The sequence below is a fragment of the Myxine glutinosa genome, chromosome 2 (assembly GCF_964187855.1).
Source record: "Myxine glutinosa chromosome 2, kmMyxGlut1.1, whole genome shotgun sequence".
Lineage (NCBI taxonomy): Eukaryota > Metazoa > Chordata > Myxini > Myxiniformes > Myxinidae > Myxine > Myxine glutinosa.
The window spans coordinates 189,028,747-189,056,220 of record NC_136262.1 but is presented as its reverse complement, the minus strand read 5'-3'; the positions used below and the strand labels follow the sequence as shown (position 1 = coordinate 189,056,220).

The following is a 27,474-nucleotide window of genomic DNA, read 5'->3' as shown; positions in this document are numbered from 1 at the left end:
ATGGTAGAGCGTGAGTGGGAATGCACGCTGGAGTTGGTGGTGAGGCACGTGGTTGGGTGTGCGAATGAGAGCACCCCTGTGATTGTCACAGAGGAGGTGACAGAGGAGGGGGCGCGAAGAGGTGTATTGGTGAGGTGTGCGAGCAACGAATGTGTGCCAAAGTGTTCGGTGGTCAGGTGTGTGACCAAGGCTGTGAGTGGAATGGGTGTACCTGGGTGTGTAAGGAAAGGTACGAGGAGCATGGGCACGGCTGGATGTGTGAGCAAGGAACGGGCTGCGGGGTGTAAGCGTCCAGGTGAAGCATCGACGTTAGACGGGGTAGAGTTTAGAACGACTTATAGCCGAATCGGGCCCTCGGTGCGTGCTGGGCCTCGCTTTGAACGGCCGCGTCCGTGCTCCACTAGGCGGAGCGGTCAGCCCGATAGAAAGGGTCGTCATGGCGACCACTTTTTGGTGAGGCATTCCGGCAGGCCGAGATCGAGCCATGGGATGGCTCCGTGCCGAGATGGTGCGTGGGATCTCGGCCCGGGTAAACCTCCTTCCCTGCACCGAATGCGGGATGTATCCAGCCGCTGGCACAAAACAACCCGCATTCATGGCTTGGCTTTACGAAGCCTGGCTTTGGACAGGAATTGGCGCACCGAGAGGCATTATTGAGTAGACTGGGTGATGAGGTTAGTGTTTTGGACCCAAAATTGGAGAAAAACAAAATTTGATGATTAGCAAAGGATTGGCAGTAGTGATTGGCAGATGATGGGCAGTGAGTGGCAAATTTTTAATTTGTTGAAATTTGATGTGCAAAATTGGTAGTGAGAGACCCCCGATGTGGTGGGATGGCAAATCCACCATCCTTCCCATGTGGGGGCAAAGGAGCAATAGCTTATGGGGTGTATGGCAGTGAAAACTAGCCCGGGTGGGTTAGGTTATATTGTAGGGATCTAGCGGAGATGACATTAGGTGACGTTAAGTTTAGATAGTGACTGATACCTGTAGTGGGGACGCAGGTAGATTAGTGTGGATGATAATGACGTGGGAGCGCAATAGTTTAAAGGGACGACTGGGAAGCGCAAGTTTCAGAAGGGAGTAGTTAGCTGAGATGATGCCGTGTGTGTGAGAATTGAACAGGTGTGATTGCACAGGTGTGCAACTGGACAGGTGTGTGGAGCAGTGTGTGAGTAATGAGTGTTGTGGATCAGCGCGAATGCGCTTGGGGAGAGAAGGGTGCAGGTGGCACCAGGTGTGAGAGCACAGGTGTGCCAGTACAGGTGTGTGGAGAGAGTTGGAGTAAGTGGTACGGAGTGGTGTGCATGGTGCGAAGGTGTGGATGGGGGAAGAGTGGACCCCTTTCACGAGTACCCGGGGCGGGTAGTGTAAGTGTTAGGTAGAGGGTGTAGGTAAATTGTGGTTGGATATTGGCATTTGTGGTGCGGTTGCAGAATGGTGTTGTGAATGGGTGCATTAGTGTTGTGGAAATGGCTGGGCGTGTAGCCTGTTAGTGTGTGTAGTTGGTTGGGCACTCCACCACTGTGAGGATGTCGGCCAGGTGAGGCCGCAGGTGGGCTCTGGGAGCCGGTAGAGTTGTGGATGGGGCCCGAGGATCCGGAGGACGGACCCGGGTAGCCCAGTGCCAGAGAGGGCACCGAGTGGGGAGAGAGCCAGAGGGCCTTCCCCAGGTAGTTAGGTTAGGGTGAGGAGCAGGTAAGCTCGGAGGCAACTGCAGTGGTGGAGGTGTGCAGGTGGGTAGACCCACTGGGAGAGGTACACGCCACAGCCCAGAAATTGTGCGAGGGCACCGGGAGATGAATCGGGGGAGTGAGACCCCAAATTGAAAAGCACCACAGTTGGCCAATGGGAATTGGTTTTTAGAACCCATAGTGTAAGAGGGCCAATGGTTTGGCCGGAGAAAGACCCCGGGTAGTGTAAAGTTGTTAAAGTCATTTAGGAAATAGTTAGGATTGATGAACCTGTCGCACCATACGCAGCCACTTACCTGTGGTGATGATGATGACTTCACACCTGTGTTTTCTTTGTTTTGTTGCAGGAAATGAAATTGCTGTTGGATTTGTGAGACGCATCACGACGTGGATGAGACATTGGGGTGATTCCATCTCTCCCTCCCTAGGAGGGACTGATGATGAATTGGTAATGGCAAATTTTGATGTTGAGTTGAAAATGGCAAATTTTGATGAGAGTTGAAAATGGCAAATTTGATTGGTTAGGAGGGAGAGAAGACGAATTTGGTTTATGGGAGGAACGGGGAAGACAGTAGGGATGTTTGTTGATTTGTAAAGTAGATGTTTATGGGTAGTGTTGTGTTTTGTGGATACAGTAAGGGGTAAGGGAGGGGCCATGTAGGTTACCTGGTGGGGGGGGGGGGAGCGTACGGTAGGAACGTACCTGTCTCACCTGGTTCCCATGTGCCCCCAGTGTGCATTACCTTGCATTGCGTGCACTTTTGCGCCCTTACCACCTTACTCACTTGTCTGCTTCTTTTGTCTCCCACCTCCGAGGATCTGGCTTTGGGGTAGAGAGAGAGGAGAGAGAGGTGCTGGCTTCGCAGTTGTGGGCCTGCACTTTCGCTGTTTGCTGCTTGGATCGATACACCATATGGACCGCAATGTTTGTGGCCACCCACAATGGACCGCAGCTCTTTTGCGGCCAAGCACCACCCGTGGAAGGACCTATGGGTCAACGTGGCACCTATGCCAAACAGGTGAACCACTTTTAGTTGACACCACTGAAGGCCACAATATAGAAATGGACGCGGTTGGCGCCTTTCTTTATTTTTTTGAAAGAGGCAAGAAGGCCAAGTGCACCACACGAAGGCAAGACCAGCGGCAGAACATCGGCCGGCTGCGACACCACACAATGATTTATAGACACTTTATTGGTGCACCGGATGGTGCTCACTGTGTGATGGGGTGGTGCTTGATGCTTGGAAGGGGTGCTCTGCACATTATTAAAGGCCGTAGGCCACAGAGCACTCGTGGGTTGGTGTATCGATGCTAGCATGCGTGCTCTCTCTATGCATAACATCTGAATGTGTTCCTCCAAAAACAGGTCCTGGATCGTAGTATAAATATCAGCGTATAGTCTAGTAGGAAGACTAGGTCCCCCTGCACCCCCCGGAGATATACTTCTAATCAGTGTTTCTAGATTGGAAAAAATGTGTAGAAAATGACTAGCTATGGCCCCAAGCTGAAAAAATGTCCCACATACCATTTTTATGCAAATTACTGCTGCCATTATCAAAAAAACGATTTTTGACATATCTCAGCCAATATTGCAGATAATTGAAAAATGAAGGTGTCTAGACCCATGTTTTGAAGGGCATAGATCATGATAGAACTATTCATAACATGATTACATGTGTCTATGGTATACTAGTATGCATATTAATGCTGTAATTACAAAATAATCAGTTTTACAAATGATAAGGATACGTTAATACTGCAGATAACTTAACATGGTACATAAGGGGTCTAAACCCAGGTATTTTCAAGGTTAAATGTCAACAAGATGCTCCTGAGTCTTGCATAGGGGCGGGACATTGGCAGTAACATTGGTACCACTCAACTTTTCTTCCCACCATTGACTTTGTATTGCGAGAGATTTTCACTTGCTTATTTAAAGGTTTCTCACCCAGCCCACGTAAAATCTACCAACTCCTGCTGTTAACTCCCAAACATATTTTTTTATGTTATCCAATCACAGTGCAGAAATGACAGACTAGAGATCCAAATTAGTGCTGCTATAGCTGCCATTTTACATTTCCATCCATGTAACATGCGCGCTCGCGCGCTCGTATCAATTGGTAATGTCGCGCGCTCGTATCAATTGGTAACGTTGATGTTATTGAATACCTCAGTTGAAAGTTCAGTCTTCCATTCCATCTGTGTGTTGTTCTTGGTATTCATCCTCCAATCTAGCCAGGTAAGATGCTAACTATAATGTTACTCACACTCTTGACTTCAGTTTCTGCATGAAATCATAAACAGGCAGAATAACAGCTGAGCCAGCTAGCACCATGTTAGCTAACGTTAAAGCTAGCCTCATCTATGTACAGTATGTTCCTAATGTCGGTGTAACTTAAACTTTTGTTAATGCCAAACATGAGACATATCTGTTGACTTCTGTATATGAATTGAACCAGAAAGAGGCACGACAGCTGAGCTAGCTACAGTAACTTAGCACAATGTTTCATTGGCCTAGATAGCTAACGTTAGTGTGGAAGAATTTAGATGTTTTAGCTATTAGCACTTTTGATGCCACTAAACATGGTTTAGTCAGCTAAAAAGTACCCTAGTGTAGAACATGACTCAGAACCTCTGTTACCTCACTGAAAACTCAGAGCCTCCTTTCACAGGCACTTTTAACATCATTCGTGATTTCTTATTTGTCATTTAACAGTGATGGTAGACATCGACAGCAAGCATGCCCAAAAGAAAACGGAGTGTAGAACCTGCAGCCCAAAGCTCTCCTCCTACATGCATCCTTCATGTACCATCCATGTCTGATCATGGGGATTTCACGCCCCTCCGTAAAATTAAAGGATCTGCTTCAGAAAAACTGCAACTGCTTCAAAAGATCCGGGATAGACGTCTCAACCAACCGCATGACTCCCCATGTCGTATGCAATCAGTATGTGATCAGATCCCGGCAACTCTTCCTGATGACCTAGAAAGAGTAGGATATCACAGCAAGTGTTATAAGCACTTTGTCCGCCACTTTCATCGTCTGGGAGATGATACAGAACCAGGGCCATCAACCTCATCATGGCATCACTCTCCTCGTAAACCAGGAGGTTCTGCTGAACCCATCTTCCCGCCAGAGTGTATATTTTGTGAGAAAGTTGAGACCAAAGATGCTCATCGCAATACTGAGAGGCCTACAACCTTCCCATCCTTTAAAAACAAAGAAAATGCATGGGAGCAAATCGAAACACGGGCTGAGAAAATGGGTCTCTATCGACTCCATCGAAAGGTGAAAAACAAAGACCTCTTTGCATGTGAGGCCAAACACCATCCGTCATGTTTTAAAGCTTTCCGCACAGCATTCTACAACTATGAGCGTGCGATTCACAGAGCCGAAGCACCAAAGGAGCAGGCTTGCATGTCAGCCGCCCATGAAAAGGCATTCAACTCAGTACTGGAACACATTCAAACCCAGGTCATCCAGCAGAATAAAGTTCTACAGCTTTCTTCCTTGCGCTTGCTCTATGTCGAGGAACTGAAACTGAATGGATATGAGAACTCAAATTATCGGTCAGAGAAACTACTGAAACGCCTACAGAATGACCCAATCAAGGAGCATATCCACTTCACGAAGGTTGATCATGACAAATGTGATGTCATTTCTTTCTGGCTTGTGCACAGCTCAAACATAACAGTTTCCAATGCTCTCGCACGAGCATTCACACTCGGAAGCACAAACAAGAACCAAAATGTTGCCCTCCAACTTCGCCAGGGTATTCTACAGGCTTTCAGAGAGTGTAAAGACCAACCATGGCCACCAACAGCTGAAGACATGGAGCTCAATCCTGAAGACATCCTACCTCCAGACCTTGTCCGCTTTCTCAGCGTGCTAATGACTGGCAAGGAGGGCATCGAGACAGAAAAGGTGAAGCGTCTGGTCTTCTCCATTGGACAAGATCTGTGCCGTGCAGTGTCAGATGGAAAATGGAAGTTACCAAAGCACATTCTCCTCTGTGTGACTGTAAGGCACCTGTTCCGAAGCAAACAGCTCACCACAATACTACACAGGCTTGGACACTCTGAGAGCTACGATTTCGCCTTGGAGTTGGAAACTGCTCTCGCCAAGGTCCTGGATGAAGTCTCAACTTATCGTACACCACAAATTGTGACAGGAGAGGGCAACCTTGTATTCCACTGTGAGTGGGACAACTTGAATAAAACCACTACCAGTGTGCACGGCAGCAACATTGTAAACAGTGCTGGAGGAATCATGGTGCAGGAGGTCAAGCCCGGGTTCGAGAGCAGCAAGGACCGAATGCTACCTACCATCAATAGGTCACAACAGCGTAGCCTGAAGGTCGACACACCAAAAACTCTCCCACCCTTGCACTTTACTCGCGTTGGCCCGAAGTTCCCTGAAGGCTCATCATTCACACCGCCAGCAGAGAATGACACAGTCTATGCCACTACGATGCAAGAGTACTACATCTGGCTCTTCATCAGATACATCGGAAGCTGTGGCCTGCAGCCTGTGCCTGGGCTAGGGGGTTTCACCTCTGCAACTGGTTCTCCCCCACCCAGCAAATCAACAGTCGACTACTGCACGCCTATCCACCAACCGATCACAGACAACGCAGTTGTTCGTGAGCTACTGAAGCGTTCCGAGGCAGCAACTGCTGAGGTGGGTCAGAGATGGGTCCTGAATACATTTGATCTGGGTGTCTGCATGAAAGCCCTTCCCATCATCTGGCGCTGGCCAAATGAATTTGCTAGTCATGTAGTAACGATTGGACCCTTCCACACATCCATGAACTACATCGGGATGCTCACTGGACACAAGATGCGTGGTTCTGGATATGCAGAGATTCTCTTTGAGGCACAACTAGTAACAAGTGGATCTCTCAAAGGTGTTCTCAGTGGAAAGGCCTACGCAAAGTCCCTCTTTTGCCTCAAAACAGTGTGTGAGGCAATGGAGAGGCTGTTGATGGAGAGATTCACTGAGGAGAACAACATCATGACGGTGTACCTGGATACAGGGTCAGGGAAGCATCGCCAACTTGTCAACGTCTCTGAGCTGGCAGAATCCCTGGGAGAGGACTACTGTGCCACTCTCCTGGGGTACTATGTGTTCAGCGGAGAAGACTGCACCAGTGCCTTCAAAGGGAAGGGAAAAGTCGGGCCCTTGAAAAAGCTGGAGAAGAATCCCAGGTTTCACAGGGCATTCGGTGAACTGGGTGACAACTGGGATGCCAACCCTGAGGTGGAGAGGCAGTTAGAAAAATTCACCTGTGTGATGTACGGCCAGAGTCGCGAGTCATCAGTGGACATTGTCCGTGCCAAGCTGCTACGAAAAATGGTGGGAGAGGACAAGACCCTCACATCCAAGTCCAAGGTTGATCTGGCTCGCCTTCCTCCATGCCAGTCTGCCCTGAAGCCGCACATCCAGCGTGTGAACCACCGCGTAGCATTGTACAAAAGAGCCGATCAACCTATCATCGAAAAGCCAAAACCTTATGAGGAGCAAGGATGGATAAGGACTGATGAAGGACTGTTGAAACCAATGTGGTCCAGTGGTCCCATCCTACCAACCTCACTGGTGGATCTTCTGAACACAGGAGAGCACGAAGAGGAGGAGGAAGAGGAAGGAGAAGAAGAGTTTGACTCTGACGATTTCGATGAAAATGATGATGACTGACTCAGTGTAGAATCACTAATGCTAATGATGTTTATCTAAAACAAGCAAGAGAAGAGTGGTCACATTGAGTGCTAGGACTATTTTGACAGTTGTAATATTTAGAAAAATAAAACTTTGTGTTAACGTCTGTGTAGACGGACCTTAATATGAGTCTATTATTTCGTAAAACTGTGATTATTTTGTAAATAAAGCACTAATTAGCATACTAGTATACCATAGACACATGTAATCATGTTATGAATAGTTCTATCATGATCTATGCCCTTCAAAACATGGGTCTAGACACCTTCATTTTTCAATTATCTGCAATATTGGCTGAGATATGTCAAAAATCGTTTTTTTGATAATGGCAGCAGTAATTTGCATAAAAATGGTATGTGGGACATTTTTTCAGCTTGGGGCCATAGCTAGTCATTTTCTACACATTTTTTCCAATCTAGAAACACTGATTAGAAGTATATCTCCGGGGGGTGCAGGGGGACCTAGTCTTCCTACTAGACTAGTAGTCTTGTGTAAATAATGCTCCCTACCGGCTGTATGTTTAGTTTGAGGATTCTTTCCGGATTCGGTTATCCTGTGGGTGTGTTTCTGTGAGGAGAAGGGTGCAACGTCGCAGGGGGACATATTTACTCATTTGTGAATATCTGTAAAACTGTCGCACTCAGGGTAGAGTTAATAGTAGAGGGAACTACATTGCGTGCCACACTAAAGTAGGTAAAAATTTATCGGGTCGGGACGCCCCGAGGGTAGAGAAGGGTGCAATGTTGCGAATATGGAATTTGGCCTCCATATCCGCTTGTAAATATTCCCCTATTTCCCCAATACTCCCCAACTATCCCCAATCCCCCATTCCCTAGTCCCATTGTCTGTAAACAACAATCAGTAGAGCCGACCTTCCCCTTTTTCCCCCATTAAATGTCGTGCCCAGGTCCACCGCATCACACGTAGACAACTTTCGGACATCTTGCTAGTTATTCTTAGTCTATGTCAGTTAAGGACTCCTTTCCATTAATTCTGACTCTTCGTTGCACCAGAATGTGATTATATGGCACCAGTAGTGAGTTTAGGACCTTTCCCATACCTCCTTCCATCTTCTTCCCCAAACAACAACTACAACTACAACTACAACTACAACTACAACAACAATTACAACAACAACGACGCTGCGCAGGGGAGTGTGCGTCCTCACACCGGCTCGGTTAGCCGCCATTGACAAAGCGCTCCGGTCTCCGGACCATGCGCTCCACGGGGTTACCACGAAGGGGCTGGCTGTCAGCTCCTCGTCAAGGGCGGAGCCTGGTAAACCCCCCGCACGCACCCAATGAGAAGCAACGTGCCGATTCCACGAGGCGGAGCTAACGAGCCGAGGGCGTGTCACTCCCCGCCGGATATACGAAGCGACTCCCCGGATGTGACGTCAGATGCGCCCCCAGCCTGGAGAGAGAAGTTGCCACATACGAGCGCTGAATACCTCCCCGCATCTCTGGACCGGACCGAGTCGATTCTGACCTTTGAGCCCAGGTGCACCTGGAGCCATCGCTACCTGCCTTTCCTAGCCATCCATCCCCGTGTGAGTCAGCCTTTTGTCCCGTTTATCTGTTGTCTGTTGGGGTTAATATAAGATTGTGTCTAAGTGCTTGTCTTTCTATGCTGTACCTCTCGTCCTTGTAATCTAACCTTCCGCCTTAATATAACCTCCTCCGGAGGTCTTGAGAACTGAACCCTGGTGTCGTGTCATTTGAATCCCAGCTGTGTGTCTTTTCCTTCATTGACCTAGCGTAGCGCGATTAGTCAACGTTCGGGTATAATCGGGTAACTTGTGCAGACGTGGTCATACCAAAACCGCTCGGTAAATAACATCTAAGCCACGTCTGTAACAATATATATACATATATATATATACATATATATATATATATACATATATATACATACATATATACATATATATATATATACATATATATATATATATATATATATATATATATACATACATATATATATACATAATTTATATACATATATATACATATATATATACATATATATATACATAATTTATATACATATATATATACATATATATATACATATATATATACATATATATATACATATATATATACATATATATATACATATATATATACATATATATACATATATATATATATATATATATATATATATATATATATATATATATATATATATATATATATATATATATATACACATACAGTCATACATACATACATACATATATATATATATATATATATATATATATATATATATATGTATATATGTATATATATATATATATATATATATATATATATATATATATATATATATATATATATATATACATATATACATATATATATATATATATATATATATATATATATATATAATGATCCTTACAATGTCATTTCAACCAAAATAGGCAGAATCACCGTTACATTTGGAAAAAAATCCCTCGGTATTCAACTGCAATCCAAAAAAAACTGCTGGCAACCTTTCAGGATGAAACAGACTAAACAACCGAACGCTGCGCCAGGCTTTGCAAAAAATAAATCTTTTACAAGCGAAAGCGCCACTGCGTTCCCCATCAGTTTCGCTAGCCCGAGTCAGTAAGGAGTATTTCAATGGATGATATGCAAGTCACAAGACAACAGCAACAGCTCCAACCTGCCAGCTTTACACCCACACTTTGAGAACACAGCCAAGACACATTAAGGCACATGTGCACATTCATTGTGGTCGCAGTGAACTATGGAAAATGAGTCAGCACAAGCTTAAGATTAGAAACCTTTGCAGCAGCGTTTCATCAGAATGGCCTCATAAAAATACTGGGGCCTTGCTGACTCAGAATGACTTTCATAAATGTTATTTGGCTAAAGATACAGCGATTTGCCAGACTCTCATGTGCTTCATGTACGCCGAGTGGTTTGACTCATTTCTTGCTCCAATGGTTGTTGTGGGTTCGATTCCCATGCCTGCTCTCGCCAACCGTGGCAAACATTGCGAACACCTCTCAAGTGAGTGAACAGACTGTCATTTTGAAGTTGACAATTGGTACTACATGTGTAAGATAACTTGGGTACAACAGGCCATTTATCCCATCATGTCTGTATTTGATCCAAACTCTATTTTAGACTGAATCAAGCGATTTATTTCATGTAATCACTCCGTTTGATCCTCAGCTATTATCTTAATCCAACTTAACAGTGAAATATATTTGGAAATCAATTTCATACCTTTTAAATTTTTCTAGCCAAGGTGCCAGCACACAATGCCTTATGCCAAGATTCCGGATGCCATGACTCTTTTTGAGAAATTCTGAAGGAACTTTTGCGTTCACATTCCAATTACACACTTATGGACAGCATACTCTGAGATGCAACACCCCGTGCTAGCCATACACCAGGATGGCATCGTTTTATTTTATTCAAAGTAGACCCAACAGGCAAAGCAAATTCAGAACTAGAGACCTCAGAGGCGAGCCCACTACCAAATGAGCCATCCTGCCGAGGACGCTCACCAATGGCCGTTTTTTCACATCTAGGTGTGAAACAGGGATGACACACTCAAAACTGTTGAGATTTGAGGGAATGGAAGCAATTCAAGCCAACATTTTTTTCTAAAAGACTCTCTTTACAAAACTTTGAGTTACTTGTAAATTGGAAAAAATATCTTCATAACATTTTCATCCATATTCTCATTTTCTTTCCTCCGGCACATAGAAAAGAATGGATGTACCAAAAGGTTTTACATCTCGCATCTCTAAAATCAAACAAGGTCCTCATGTGCCCATGTACCCTTCTCCGCATACCACTTTACTTATTAACCAGTGTGTTTAAGATTCTCTTTAATTATTATAAAAATATTTCCAATTGCAATAATTTAACTGACCCGCCCTATGGGTGATCTTATTCTAAGTATGCAACATGCTCTTCTGACACATCCCTTTATTTGAGTGGTGTATAGGCAAAGATGGCTACTCGCTTACTCCCGAAAATATGAATAATCCGGCTAATGTACGTGAAGCAAAAACATGCCTGCTGTTTCAGTGCATATATAATACATCGTGGTTGTATAGCTCAGATAATTCCAATTCCACTGGGCCTCAAGCTGACACGAGAAACCTGCAGCCAAAAGGCCAAGGCCTATTTGTACTTTGGCCTTCACAAGGCCCATGGCATATATCTGTTCCAACCTTTCAATATTTAATGATCCTTTTAACAGTCGCTTAGGTTGTTTTACATTGAACGGAAAACATAGACAGGGCACAGCGATTGTGAATATGACACTTCCCGAAAAAGTCTTAGGCCTACCAAAATTGCGGACATATGATTTTTTTTCAAGTTACAATTGTGGGTGAAGTCAGGCCAGCTGTCTCCAATGGGTATAGAGTGGACATACATACATACATACACTGGGTGACCCCAAAAAGTGGGCACTGGGAAAAGTTTAATAACTAATATTATCCAATCAAACTTAACAAAATTTGCAGATCATATTACTCCCTCATAGAGAAGATATCACTGAAAATTTCAGTTTTCTACAAATAAATTTGACAATTTTTGCAATGAGGTTACTGAAGATGTCTATTTTTGATGCTATGTTCCAAATGGGTGCCATTTCGCTGAATGCACAAGGCCACACGTTGAGCAAAGTTATTGTTGACATGTGTGCACTTATCAGAATTATGCTCAAGCTTTCTTTGCTGATGTTGAGCTCTTGACAGCGGTGCGGAAGAGATTTATGTGGATGACTGAGTCGCTGACTCAGCAACGGCAGCAATATTATCGGGCGACCTTCCTGATTTTGATCGGCCAGATTGCCCTCCTCTGTTTGGTGAATTCATATTCAAGCCTGATGATTGTGCCATTGTGCCATGCTGTCTAAATTTTTTAACAAAACTTTCAATTTGAGCCTTGCTGGATGCTTTCCTTGTTGCAAAATGTACGCAGAACAGGCACCTTGTCTGTACGGAATAAATTCTCCACAGAAAACGACTTTCCTTCAGGTATCCACGACATGGACTGTGAATGTCACAGATTCACAAAAATTGACGGATACACTCTAACTTAACTCAGTTTAAACCTCTTGAAGAATGAAAGAGATTGAATGAAAACTGTGCAGGTTATTAAACTTTTCCTAGGGCCCACTTTTTTGTGTCACCCTGTACATACATACAGTAAGTACAAACACTTGCTCCATTATGTATAGATGACCTATCGCTATCATAAATATGAAAACCTTCCTGAAGTTCCCCCTTCCCACGCCTCCTCCCCCCAAGCCCTCTCCCTCCCACACATCTCCCTGCTCTCAAATGTTATGTTTGTGTGCTTCCCCTTCTCTCCCCATCTTCTCTTCCGCTCCCTCTTTTTATATATTTTGTTTGTCTGGTTGATTTGTTTGTGAAATAAATGTTAGCCCTTTCACGAGCCTCGATTCAGTATACAAAAAAAAAGAAAAAAAAAAGTATCACTATCAAAAACACTTTGCCAAAGTCTCTACTTTGATCTCCACAATGTAAAAGACTTGCCTTTATTAAATATTAATCATTAACCCTTTCACTGCTGTAAAACATAGGCCTATAGATGGCTTTTACTTGTTCCACCAAGACACTTATCAAGTATAGTTTATGGTCATGAAGCATATCCGATGCTCACCTCCCATATAGTATGACCAGATTCGGGCCTGTACATCCATCCATTCACCTTAATGAGTGCCTGTAGCTTTGAGAGTATAAGTGGGACGTGCACATACAGGACAGTGGAGCGGAGGCCGGTTAACTAAAGCCAGCAAATGATCAACCCTCTTCTTTGCACTAAACAAATTTGTTTCAAGTCTGTCTGGTGCTTGGAGGAGGGGAGAAGGAGGGGCAAAGTGGTGCTTGGAGGAGGGGAGAAGGAGGGGCAAAGGCAAGGGGTAAAGGTTCAGGTTGTTCAATATGAATCAACATTATCAATGTTAAATTTGCTTGTTATTTTGTTTGAGGAATGTTTTTCTTTTGTGTTCTTTTTGGAGCTACGGTGCCTTCAGAACATGGTTTGCACGATGTGGAAAGGTAGAACCAAGCTAACAGACGAGCAGGAGAATTAATTGGCCGAATCACAGTATCAAATTACAGATCCAAGATTTTTGACAAGTCCTGCCCACTTTTGACAATGGCGGCCATTAACAGTTTGAATATGGACAGCATGTACACAATCTCTGACAAAATATCATTGCTGCAGCAGCCGCGACATGGCACGGGAAGAGTAGTAAATGGCGGCGGCAAAAGAGCGGTTTACCTCAAGGCAGTGTCCTGGCTCCGATCCTTTACGACATATACCTAAACGACCAACCGGTGTACCCAAGCACAAGAAGCTTCATTTAATGCATGCCGATGACTTGTACACCGCAGTCTAACACAATAACTTACACCATGTTGAGTCTGTGCTGATGAAGGCACAAGTTCGACTGACATCCTACTATGAAGGAAACCATCTTCGTGCCAACGCTGCCAAGACTCAGGCGTGCGCATTCCATTTGAGGACTCGCTAGACAAAATGTCAACTCACAATATCATGGATTGGCACTCGGCTTTCTCACTGGCCCAACCCAGTCTATCGTGGGATAATTATTGACCACTCATTGACATACATGAAGCTCAATGAGATGATGAAAGGTAAGGTAAATGCGCGAAATAGCATTCTGCGCAAACTGAGTAATTCAAAGTGGGGTGTTCATTCTCCAACGTTATGGACCACTGCTGTAGCCCTCTGTTATTCTACAGCAGAATATACATGTCCAGTATGGGAGTGTCTGGCATTGCTTCACCCAACATTAGAAGAGTGGTTGCCAGCAGAAATGAATGTCGTAAGGAAAGCACAGGTACAAAACATCTGCTATACAATCAGTTGCCATCGCGGAGCAGGCTGAAGTCGAGAAAGACTTTCCAGAAAGACAAACAACCACTTGATTTGGACCCTGCTTCCACAAAGATCCAAATGTGGCATGGAAGTCTGACAGGTGAATATGACAACGGCAAACTGGAGCTGTAGCTCACAGAGGACATGCCGGCAGGATCAAATGGGCCCTGGCAAGAATAGCGATGTCAACCACCTGCGAGCTGGGTAGGGTGCTGCAAGGTATCACTAAATAAGTGGAGATACAGTAACAGCCCGATGATATGTGACCGCCAAAAGGAGCCCCAGATGCGGTCACACATCTTACGCTGCCGGATCGACAAACAAAAGTGTACCTCAAGTGACCTGGCAAGTTTCATCAAAAGCATGTGTTCAAGCATGGAAGCATGTGGTGTGAGCACATGACAAGAAGAAGAAGTCATCATGTACACGTGGCTGGCTGTGACGTAGCATGGCATCGGAAAATAAAGTTCAGCAGAACCTTCGTCTCTCGAACGATCATAAATAAGGTTGGAATTACTTTTGGGATAACTTATTCACAAGTTAAGGAAATTTCAATAACCATTTTTATTATTGATTATCATAGAGAAACTTCACAATCCCCTACCTCATCTCCAAGGATGGACAAGCCAATGATATGCAAACCCAAGGATGAAGACAGTCGGTATAAGTAACCACAAAGACAAAATGAAATTTGAGGCCTAACACACCTCAAAAATAAAAATAAAAACCTCGTTTATGCTTTCCGACCTACCTGAGGAAAAAACTCCTCAGCCAATATACACTTTTAGAAGTGAAGAAAAAAAGAAAAAAGGAGTTGGGAAGTTATCAGCCCTGGACATTTGGTGCAAAATGGATGGCATATCTGGGTGTGATAGTGTAGACTAGTGCTTCTCAAACGTTTTTGTCCACGTCCCAAAATTTGAAATCACATTCGACTTGCAATCAAAATGGTACCGGTCGGTACCTATGATAAAAATTGTCAGAGTGAACTTTCGATGTGGAACCCCCATCTGAAACCGGGATGTGGAGGGGTTTTTTTCAAGTTCCGGTCACAACCCTGGGTTTTGAGAATCCTTGCTGTCGACGAATACTAATCTTTCATGCAGGTCATGATACTATAAGATTGTATCGATTACAAAATTGAAAAACAAAAACAAACAAGTAGAGCTACATTCAAAGTACACCAGCCCCATGCCAAATAAATAAATATCATATCCTCCAGATCGCGACATTGCCGCGGTGCCTTCGGCTCCCGGCAAAGCCCCCATGCAGCACATGGAGACAGACTTGGGAGAAAGCGGTATACAACAATTGATTGATTAATTGATTAGTTGCATAATTAAAATGTATAAATGGTAATCGTGAAATAATTAATTTCTTAATCGATTGGCTAATAGCATAAATAAACCACTGGTGTTTCATCCAAATGTGTAACTTTTTAAAATTAATTAAATATTGAGTTAATCGAAAAAAAATCAATTAATTGATTAATCAATAAATAAATTGATCGATTAATTGATTAATTGATCAATCAATAAATCAGAAATACCTTTTACAGGCAAATCACTTGGTCATTGTCATGTCCAAATATCAGCATCCTAGCTCAAAAAGTGCTTGAGATATTGCACAAATAAGGATGGAAATAAATAAGTACTCAAAGGATGTGTCATCGCTGGGCCCCCTTCGGTGCCCTGTGATGACATCATGCAGCGACTGGAGATGGCATAGGAAAGGAGCGGTGTACAACAAACAAACAACCGGAGTGAAAACGGAGTACAGTACTCCCTTTCATTGCGCGTCATTGCCAGGCCCCGTTCGGTTCCCGGCGATGACGTCATGCAGCCCCTGACGATGGAATAGGAAAGGAGCGATGTACAAAAACATTCAAATCCCTTCAACTACAATCCATGTATCACATAAATTATACTTGGTTTCAAATCAATTGAATTGGCTAAATACATTGTGAACGTTGTAAATATATGTGTATACGGATCTGTCTTTATGAATTTGTGCAAAGGCAGGTTCGGTGCTGCCAAAGTAGTCTCATGGCAGGACTACACGAGGTGGTGATGATCAGGGCAGGAATTTTGAATTTGTTCAGGGTGCGAATGATAACTCACTTACTCTTGGTGAAAGACACCACCGTAGCATCTCACCAGCTGATACCAGCAGACGGATACTACAGTGCATTGATCCTCTGGGTCGTCCAGTGTGGTTGGGAGGAAGACCAAGATATTGTTGGTGACTTCAATTGTTGATGGCTGAAACTCTTCCCAAATGTAGCAATTTACTTAAGATCAGCGTTTAGAATGTGAAATGGATTACAAAGAAGATTCGCAACAGTTAGAATGCTGTTTCATTATTGTACACCGCTCCTTTCCTATGCCATATCCAGGCGCTGCATAACGTCATTGCCGGGCACCAAAGGGGGCTCGGCAATAACGCACGCTGAAAGGGAGTACTCCGTTTTCACTCTGGTTGTTTGATGTACACCGCTTCTTTCCTATGCCATATCCAGGCGCTGCATAACGTCATTGCCGGGCACCAAAGGGGGCTCGGCAATAACGCACGCTGAAAGGGAGTACTCCGTTTTCACTCTGGTTGTTTGATGTACACCGCTTCTTTCCTATGCCATATCCAGGCGCTGCATATCGTCATGGCCAGGCACCAAAGGGGGCTCGGCAATAACGCACGCTGAAAGGGAGTACTCCGTTTTCACTCTGGTTGTTTGATGTACACCGCTTCTTTCCTATGCCATATCCAGGCGCTGCATAACGTCATTGCCGGGCACCAAAGGGGGCTCGGCAATAACGCACGCTGAAAGGGAGTACTCCGCTTTCACTCTGGTTGTTTGATGTACACCGCTTCTTTCCTATGCCATATCCAGGCGCTGCATATCGTCATGGCCGGGCACCAAAGGGGGCTCGGCAATAACGCACGCTGAAAGGGAGTACTCCGTTTTCACTCTGGTTGTTTGATGTACACCGCTTCTTTCCTATGCCATATCCAGGCGCTGCATAACGTCATTGCCGGGCACCAAAGGGGGCTCGGCAATAACGCACGCTGAAAGGGAGTACTCAGTTTTCACTCTGGTTGTTTGATGTACACCGCTCCTTTCCTATGCCATCTCCAGGCGCTGCATAACGTCATTGCCGGGCACTGAAGGGGGCCCGGTAATGACGCACACTGAAAGGGAGTACTCAGTTTTCACTCTGGTTGTTTGATGTACACCGCTCCTTTCCTATGCCATCTCCAGGCGCTGCATAACGTCATTGCCGGGCACTGAAGGGGGCCCGGTAATGACGCATGCTGAAAGGGAGTACTCAGTTTTCACTCCGGTTGTTTGATGTACACTGCTCCTTTCCTATGCCATCTCCAGGTGCTGCATAACGTCATTGCCAGGCACCGAAGGGGGCCCGGTAATGACGCATGCTGAAAGGGAGTACTCAGTTTTCACTCCGGTTGTTTGATGTACACTGCTCCTTTCCTATGCCATCTCCGGGTGCTGCATAACGTCATTGCCGGGCACCGAAGGGCGGCCGGTAATGACACGCGCTGAAAGGGAGTCCTCAGTTTTCACGATATCTCAGCCATCCTTTGATCTAGGAAGCTGAAATTTCGGCACAATAGTGAGCAAGTGCTTTGGCAAAAACGGTATTTCTGTTTTTTGATTAATCAATTAATTGATTAGTTACGTAATTATTATCGATTAATTAAGTACTTATTTATTTCCTTTCTCTTGTGGATATAATCTGAGGCACCTTTTGAGCTAGGAAGCTGATATTTGGACACGATAGTGACCAAGTGATGTGGCTGTAAAGGATATTTTTGATTTATTGATTAATCACTTGATGGATTAATTAATTTATTGATTAATCAATTAATTATAGAATTTTTTCGATTGATGATTTATATAATTAATTTTCAAAAAGTTACAGCTTTGGATGAAGCACTGGTGGTTTAGGTATGCTATGAGGCAATTGATTAAGAAAATATTTTATCATCGTTGTTTATTGATTTTAATTATGCAATTAATCAATCAATTATTGTACACCTCTCCCACCCAATACAGTCTCGATGAGCTGCACGGCGGTATTGTGCCGAAGGTGCCCCGGCAATGCCGCGCTGGAGGATATTTATATATTTGGCATGGGGGCGGTGTATTTTGAATGTATCTGTACTTGTTCATTTTCAAACTACGATCGACAAGGACCTGTGAGCCAATCGGATTGAGTTGCGCTAAGAGCATCCACCACACACGAAGCCGACGATTTTGATGTACACACCCTGTGCTCACATTCCTTTTCGGATTCGCATTCCACTCAACCTGCCATGGGAATCGTTTTACCTCCCGGTGTGATCGGATCTCATGACGGGGTGTTGATTATAAACCTGAAGCTCAATTATGATGTCCTTAAGAGCTACCTGCATTTAGGTACCTGCAGTTTCATGAAAGGAAATGTGTGTTTGTTACACTGATGAAACAATGCTGAACTTGTTGGTGGCTGAAAAATAAAAACACACTGTCGTGAGATTTGTTTTCCACACCCATTCCATCACTTGGCTGCATTTCTGAAGTCACAGCCCACGATTCGCCCTCTCACTAGCATTAGATACACATTGAATTGCACCCATGTCACTATAAAAAAAAACATCAGAAGTCCTTTAGCTAATTCAGCTACTGTGTGCTTAACTCTATACATTGAATAAATGACAAAGTAAACCCAAAAGCAGGTTAACCGGTTTGTGCAGGTGTAGCAAGGTAATTAAAAGGTCATTAAAACAACACTGTGAGCACAAATAGCTTCTCATCGAACAGAATTTCTCAAACCTGAAAAGTAACATACAGTACACCAGAGCAGCAATCTATGTAATACTTCTGTAACTATGGAGTTCATAGAATACATTACCCCACGCGGTTTTAAGAAAAAGGACATGGGAAGGTCTTTTGAACTCTTCCTTATTGCGTTTCCGAGCTTGATCTATATTTCCTACTAGCAGAAGTACCCGGCATTGCCGGGAGGGGGAGGGGAGGGGGGAGGGGAGGGGAGCGGAACGGGGGGGAGGGGAGAAGAGGGGGAGGGGGAGAGGTGGAGAAGAGGGGAGGGGGAGGGGGAGAGGGGAGAAGAGGGAGGATGGGGAGGGGGAGGGTGAGGGTGAGGGATGGGAGGGTAAGGGGGTGGGAGGGGGGTGGGTGAGGGGGGTGGGATGGGGGGTAGGGGATGGGGGAGGGGAGGGGGAGGGGGGAGGGTGAGGGATGGGAGGGTGAGGGATGGGAGGGTGAGGGGGGTGGGAGGGGGGAAGCCGCAATTTCATCTTAATCTCGATATTTCTTAAACCTGAGAGTGTCAGCAGCAAATTTGATTGGTCGAGATGGCATAAAATAGCGTTTTGTCCAAGTACTGCTAAACTGGAGGTTTTTGAAAGTGCCAACAAAGCAATTTGTGTTCTACAGTGTCCAAGTATATAATTCAATATAAATTAAATAAAGATTTTAAAGGTTGTAGGAAAAAATGGTGCTTTCATGCGCAACAGCCTCATATCTTCTTCCGTCCGAAAACTAATGTGCGGTCCAAGATCCGCCCCCCTCCCGTGGAGGTACGAGCCCCCCTTACGCGCCACAATTGGATAATCACGAGGAGGTTCAAATAAAACACCAATACCAAAGTCTAAATAAACCAATCTTGATCAGGTGACCTAACTTGTTAAAGATACACTTCAAGGCAGCTTGGACAAACAAAATTCTTCAACATTGTTTAAAAAGCAAATATAATTTAAAATGAAAACTAGAACAATCCTCTTCGATTTATTTTTTAAATAGTGATCATATGTGTTGATGAATACACCAGCCGGATGTATAATGGACATTGTTACTAACTGTGGTTTCCCCTTCGTAAGACATCATACTCCTGGATGCAATCCCCCCCATGCTATCCATACACCTACACCTGAATGGCATATTCATCAGGGTTTGCCTTTGTGAGGAATCTAACAGAAGGAAACTCCGAGGTAAACACCTGAACACATTTCAATATCTGCCGCTTCAAACTGCACAACTTTAGTTGTGAAACGTCCTGTTACCGACTATTCCCTCTTTGAATTGTTCTTCACTTTCTCTCGACTGATCAACCCTCCTCCAATCCCAACCACATCCTACCGTTGGACTCCGAGTTCATTCGAGGCATTCAATCCCAACAGCAACTTCTTCCTATGAAGGATTATCCACTTATTCCATCTCCCTAACCTCATCTGTTGTTAACCTCATTAACATCATTATGACAAACTAATTTCTTCTTCTTCTTTTGTTTTTTGTATACAAGATCGAGGCTCGTGTTAGAGCTAACATTAATCATAAAAAAGAAAAACGGACACATAAAACATATAATAAGGGGAGCGGTAGACAAGATGGGGAGAGTGGGAGAAGCACACAAGCACAACATTTGAGGCAGGGACATCGGGAGATCTGTGGGAGGGAGAGGGCTTGGGGGGAGGAAGCATGGGAAAGGGGAGTGGGGGTGGGAAGGGGGGGGGGGGAAGTATAAAACACATGGACACTGCAAGGACTTCCAGGAAAACCGCATCCAGACAATCCAGAAAACCGCTTTCTTCCACCGCATGGCCCATTTTAAGTATGTGGTCGGTGGCTCGTAGGGGATGCAAGATTGGCCCAGCGGTTGGCCAGGCCCGACGTTCGGCTAGAACTGGTTATGGCAGGAATTTAGAATTTTCTCAGGGTGCCGGAGATGATTCGACTATTCTTCGTTGAAAGGCACCTGGGGATCACTGACATCTACCGACAACAAACGCTAGCGGACGGATCCCTAGCTTAATGCAGACAACTTACAGTCAAGTCGGCAATCAAAGCCAGACGAGAAGGCTGAAAGACAAGCGTGCTACCTCTGCACCATCTTATTAGATGGTATGACAATTAAACACTTAACGCTCAAATAATCCTTTTTAAATATGGCACAGCTGAGCTAATGAAGAGGACACAGCAAAAAGAGTCCAGGACCACAACAAAAGTTCCGGTCGCAGGCCCGCGAGAGGAACAGAAATGACTTAAACAATTAGAAATTGCAACACAACTTCAAACAGGTTCAAGCATGCAATTAAGATTGAGGTCTACAGGATAAAATAAAAACGAGGAATAGTGTGAACAAGCTAAGACTGTTTCCAGAAAGGAAATGCGTTTGTACCCCTTTGCCACAAATAAACGTGTGCACAAATAAAGCTTTTCTTATCATACGTCGACAGTGTATGCAGGCAACAGACCGAGGGCCGGGAAAATAAACCCCAAAACCCAAAAAAAACTTTGGCACAAGGCAACGTGGCTGAGTAACAGCATTTCTGGCTGAGCAAAACACGCAGCGCAGAATGCAAAGCCTCGTGAGCAAAAAGAACGCCATGTAATAGCAGAAGGAACGCCAGTAACAACTCGCATGGCAACACGTGCGCCAATGATGTCTGGTGAGCAGTCAAGTCATGATGACGTTGATTCATTGGACACTCTTTTAACCAGTGCTCGGTTGAGCATCTGTGAAATCCACCCAGGTTGAACTACTAAATATCTCATGAATGGACTGACTGCATAAATACAACAAGTAGGTTTTACTTGAATTACAAGGAACTGCCTCAGCTTCTTATTTCCTTCAAGAACTCCACCATAAACCTTTTTGGGTGAAACTCCAAAAATCCAGTCACTGCTCACCTCCACTCATTCATTTCTCTATTTTCCTGCCTGGAGAGCCAACTTCCACATTTTCTCTTCTTTTTTTTCTTATTTTTAATAAAAGGCCTAAGACTCGTAATGGAGCTGCCACTCAGACGCATCTCTGTCACATGCCTGCGGCATCTCTGTCACATGCCTGCTGCATCTCTGTCACATGCCTGCTGCATCTCTGTCACATGCCCGCTGCATCTCTGTCACATGCCCGCTGCATCTCTATCAGGCCTGCTGCATCTCTGTCACATGCTCGCTGCATCTCTATCAGGCCTGCTGCATCTCTGTCACATGCCTGCTGCATCTCTGTCACATGCCCGCTGCATCTCTATCAGGCCTGCTGCATCTCTGTCACATGCCCGCTGCATCTCTGTCACATGCCCGCTGCATCTCTATCAGGCCTGCTGCATCTCTGTCACATGCTCGCTGCATCTCTGTCACATGCCCGCTGCATCTCTATCAGGCCTGCTGCATCTCTGTCACATGCCCGCTGCATCTCTGTCACATGCCCGCTGCATCTCTATCAGGCCTGCTGCATCTCTGTCACATGCCCGCTGCATCTCTGTCACATGCCCGCTGCATCTCTATCAGGCCTGCTGCATCTCTGTCACATGCCCGCTGCATCTCTATCAGGCCTGCTGCATCTCTGTCACATGCCCGCTGCATCTCTATCAGGCCTGCTGCATCTCTGTCACATGCCCGCTGCATCTCTATCAGGCCTGCTGCATCTCTGTCACATGCCCGCTGCATCTCTGTCACAGGCCCGGTGTGTCTCTGTCACAGGCCCGCTGCATCTCTGTCACATGCCCGCTGCGTCTCTGTCACAGGCCCGGTGTGTCTCTGTATCACAGGTCGGCGACAACCACTTGAAGATGGCTTGTGAGAAACAGTGATTGTTCGGCCATCTTTCTAAGTCTACTCGGATCAGTTCATGTGACGATAACTTGGGTTTAGATACCTACTGTCAAGACACTAAAGGTTGCCGACCACATGACAATCAGCTTCATTTTTACCCTTTGCTTCTCACTCCTCCATGAGCCAACATCTTGTATCGAAAAATAATCACAAAATGTGAGGCAAATATGTCTTCAAAAACAAATACAGGACTGGATAATCGAGTACATGGACATTTTAATTGCTAAAGTCAGAATACACACCCAACTGATGATTATAGCTCATGGTATGTAATCTTTATGTTATACAATGAGATGTAAACTCGATTTTAATTGTCGCTGAAACAACACAAGCTGCTGATTATTCAAAGCAGATTATATAGTGATCCCTGCTGATGAGCGGTGGCTGAGCCAGTCTGATCCGACACTAATATAATGAATACTTTTTTTTTTTTACATTGTTTAAATTAATTATTATTGCTATTTTATATGCTCCCTGTAGCTGCTGGTTGCATCAATGCTGGGAGCACGGCTGCGCTGCTGATGCAGTGCCCCAGTTACCAACGAGCTGGTACTCATTTTGACGATCTCGGAAGGATGAGAGGCTGAGTCAACCCACCTGATGCTTTTTAACGGTACGACAGGGGCTCAAGCTCAAGACTGAGATCTTAAACAGGCCACCTTAACCGTGAAACCAACACCAGGCTTAATTATTCATTACAATGAAGTGGAAACAAGCGTTACGCCTCGGTCCTCCGTCAGTGAAGTGATGTGGGTTGACAAAGTGGAAGACGCAAGGCGGCCATCTTGGATTTTGACGTGGCGACCCAATTTTCAACAGCGTTCTCCCTTATGCGTAGATACACCCACACACCAGATTAGAAGTTAGTAGTTCGTTTATTTTTCAAGATATTTCGCTCACAAGGTTCAGACATATATATGGTGGCGGCCATCTTGGATTTTGACGTGGCGACCCAATTTACAATAGCGTTCTTCCTTATGCCGAGATACACCCACACACCAAATTAGAATTCGGTCCTTCGCTTGCGCACGCACGCACACACGTACGCACGCACGCACGGACGCACGCACGCACGGACAGACGCACGCACGGACGCACGCACGGACGGAGGGGAAAACCATAGTCCCCCTTTCACTTCGCGGTGCGACGGGGGACAATAAAAAATTGCCTGTTTCCTATTACATACTTTGGCAGATAATAATCTCCCACCTGATGATCACACATTGGTTCTCGTCATCGATGAGCATATTCCGATACATGTTGTCCGCCAAGGCATAGATGTGTGGAGGATTTTCGTATTGGGCCTATGTGGAAACAAGCACAGGAAGCAACAAAAAAAACATACAATTGCATAAAAGTAAAAATATATGAATAAAAACATTTTGTTCCTATGAAACCACCGTGACGCAGTCTTGGCTTGGGTAAGCATGGTGGACTAAGCAGGTGGGGAAAATGAAGGGCATAATCACAACTATTCAGAAGTGGCCAAATATACTAATTTTGAGACTTTAAGAAAATGAAAATTCAGTAATTGGCAAAAACACTTGTGTAATATGTCTGCAGGAAATTCAAATGTAAAAAATAGAATGTATATTAAATGCGGTTGTCAAGAATTCAACACAATAAATAATTATTATATATTTAATTACTACTAATTAGTTCTCTTCAAGCACATTAGGGATATCGGCATATTTGGTAATCAATGGTCAATAAAAATTGACATAAAAGCAAGTCATAGGATGTTTTACTATAGCTTCAAAACGGAGCTACCTCTCCAACATCAGGTGGTTTACTTCAAAGCAACATTACTCATACAAGACCAAGCTGCATAACAACAATTTACAATGCTAGAGGAAGCGTTCTTCAAACCTGCACTACTTATACGCAAGAAAGTCACAACGAAAACGTACTGCCATGTCCTACGATAGACACTTCCAAATAAAAAATACCAATCCCACAAAAGAGAAAATGCCCAAGGAAAACGCACCTCGATTCCCCAATCCATGTTACACTTCCCAGTCCCAGGATAAAATCTCGAAAGAAGTTTTGTGCCTTCAGGTTGACTTGGAAATGCATTACATCGCAGTTTTTACACAAACAATATATCCAGAGGTAGCCTAGAGGTACGCACACGCACATTTGAGCTGTCTAGACTGTGTTTGAATCTCGGCCTAGCTATAAATGGTTACCCTGGTATTTTGCATTCAGGGCGAGGCAACAATGGGTGTGCCGACCCTCGGATAGATGTTAACCCCGGCGTCCAATCTGCCGACATTATGGTTGGTGGACGTTAAAAGATCCCACGGTGTCCTTCACCCAGAGTAGATGAGCTATTGTTGACTCAATGAACAAATTCCAAATTCCTCCTTGGACCGCAGGTAGCAAGTGGCCTAGTTTTCTTGGAAGTTCCTTTACATCAGAATACACCGATTGCTATCTTAGAGTGTGGTCGGTGTCTGGGCAGCAGCTTCTACACAACAAACAAACTGACCAGGTAGTTTGCACCTTTTTTTTTTTTTTTTTTTTGTATACAGGTTCGAGGCTCGTGAAAGAGCTAACATTTATCATACAAAAAATCAAACAGGCACATTTCACGCGAATGGCATTTTTTGGATGTGTCCAGCAACTCTCCGGCCTTGCCCCCCCCCCCCCCCCCACCCAGCTCTGTCTGTGCTCTGTCCTCCAAATATTCCTCCAGGTCGCACAAGATCTGCCAGCAACCCTCTTCTAGTTAAACTGCCAAAATCAAGACTCTCTGCTCACCTTCACTCCTTCATTCCTCTTTTCTCCCGCCTCTGGAAAAAAACTCCCTCACTCTCTTCAATCCCTCTCCTCCCTCCAGGTCTTTAAAACAGCTGTTCACCACCATCTCTTATCTTCCCCCATCCAAAACCTTGATCTTTTCTACCCCCGCTAATTCACTCCCAAATCCATTTTTTTGGAAATACCAACTTCTTTCCTGGAAGTCCCAGCAGTGTCCATATGTTTTATACCTCTCCCATCCCCCCTTACCGTGCCTCCTCCCCCCAAGCCCTCTCCCACCCACAGATCTCCCGATGTCCCTGCTCTCAAATGTTGTACTTGTGTGCGTCCCTCTCTCTCTCCATTTTGTCTCCCGCTCCCTTTATCTCATGTTTTATGTGTCAGTTTGTCTTTTTGTGATTAATGTTAGCTCTTACACGAGCCTCGATCTTGCATACAAAAAAACAACAAAAAACAAACAAAAAAGAACACCACTACCACCACTACTACATGCATAAGCATCATCAATCTGAAAATTCAAACTCTTTCCATTTGCAGTTTTGGTTTGCAAAATGTCATGGCCTAGTTAACATGGTACTCACCGAACCTTGATACATTTCGACCTCTTTATCTGTGAAATAAGGCACCTGCTTGAAGGGGTTCACAGAAATGAGCACCGGACCGATGTATGTCTAACATGGCGTTAAGGTACATTTCTCAATGTGATGTGTACTATGTGACACCATGAGAGGTGTGACCAACTAATATTTATCACCATGACACTTTTGTTATCCCAGAACCCCAGAAAGAAGTTATGTTCACAGATTGGGGGATCTTAGGCTTTTCGAATTCCTACAATTGAAAAGTAATTTTACTACTTCACAAACAATCTGTCGAAGGCCCCAGGCATCTGCGCGTCATACACCTGGCATTTTGTGTCTCTGCACAGACAAAGGATACAAAGATATAATCGTCCATGTAACGCTTCTTCAGGTTTTCCATAATGGCAGCTTCCGTGATCTTGCTGAGGAGCACCATGTCGTCCACGCCACTTTGCTTGACATTGTGGCTCTGCCAGTGGTACTTTTGCTTGCTCCCCTAAAGAAATGGAAAATTGAAGACGAAAAAAACAATCAATTGACAAACTAACATGCTCTAGCCTTTTACCCTTGGACAAAAGTTCACCTCGACTAGTCAAGAAAGGAACACCCGGTTCCTCAAATTGTCTTAAACAGTGGACGTTCAGCATTCCAGTATCAAAAAGATTCATTCCGGATGGCGAGCACTTCCGTAGACTATGTATTTGGGATTATCAAGGTGAGAACAGCAGAAAACGTTGGGATTTAATACTCAAGTCATCAAATTGTTTTTTCTATAACTGACAGGTACGCCAACGCAGCAAATCAGATCTCACAATCAAGTTCAATCTACCTGAGGATGAACGTAACCCTTATGCAGCAACAGATTCAGGTGATTAAAATGTTTCTTCATCTTTGTCATGCCAAAAGTCACAATAACTCAACTCTAGCCCTTTCTGTGCATCCTGAATAAATTTGCTTTCACATGCATTCGGATTCACTTAATCGGATTAAAAACGCAGGAAATCACTTGTGGAATCATTGTGATTCCGAGGAATTGTGCACTCAATTGTTTTTATTCTGAAAGATGATGCAATTCTTTTGAAGTTTTGAACTTGAAGAGTGAACGGAGGTTATGTTTTCACCCGTGTTTCTTTGTTTGTCTGTCTGTGAGCATATCACAAAAAAATGATAA

At 44.4% G+C, this 27,474-nt stretch overlaps 1 protein-coding gene across 1 annotated transcript in view; it reads right to left on the bottom strand.

The window, feature by feature from the left end:
• LOC137420984 (unconventional myosin-Ie) overlaps positions 1-27,474 on the bottom strand; it is a 155,137-nt gene that overhangs the window by 84,873 nt on the left and 42,790 nt on the right. The window contains exons 2-4 of the mRNA XM_068106574.2: positions 26,662-26,799; positions 26,304-26,393; positions 24,169-24,263 (exon numbers count right to left, since the gene is read on the bottom strand). Coding sequence (XP_067962675.2) covers positions 24,169-24,263; positions 26,304-26,393; positions 26,662-26,799 — 323 coding nt within the window. The remainder of the gene's footprint in view (positions 1-24,168; positions 24,264-26,303; positions 26,394-26,661; positions 26,800-27,474) is intronic.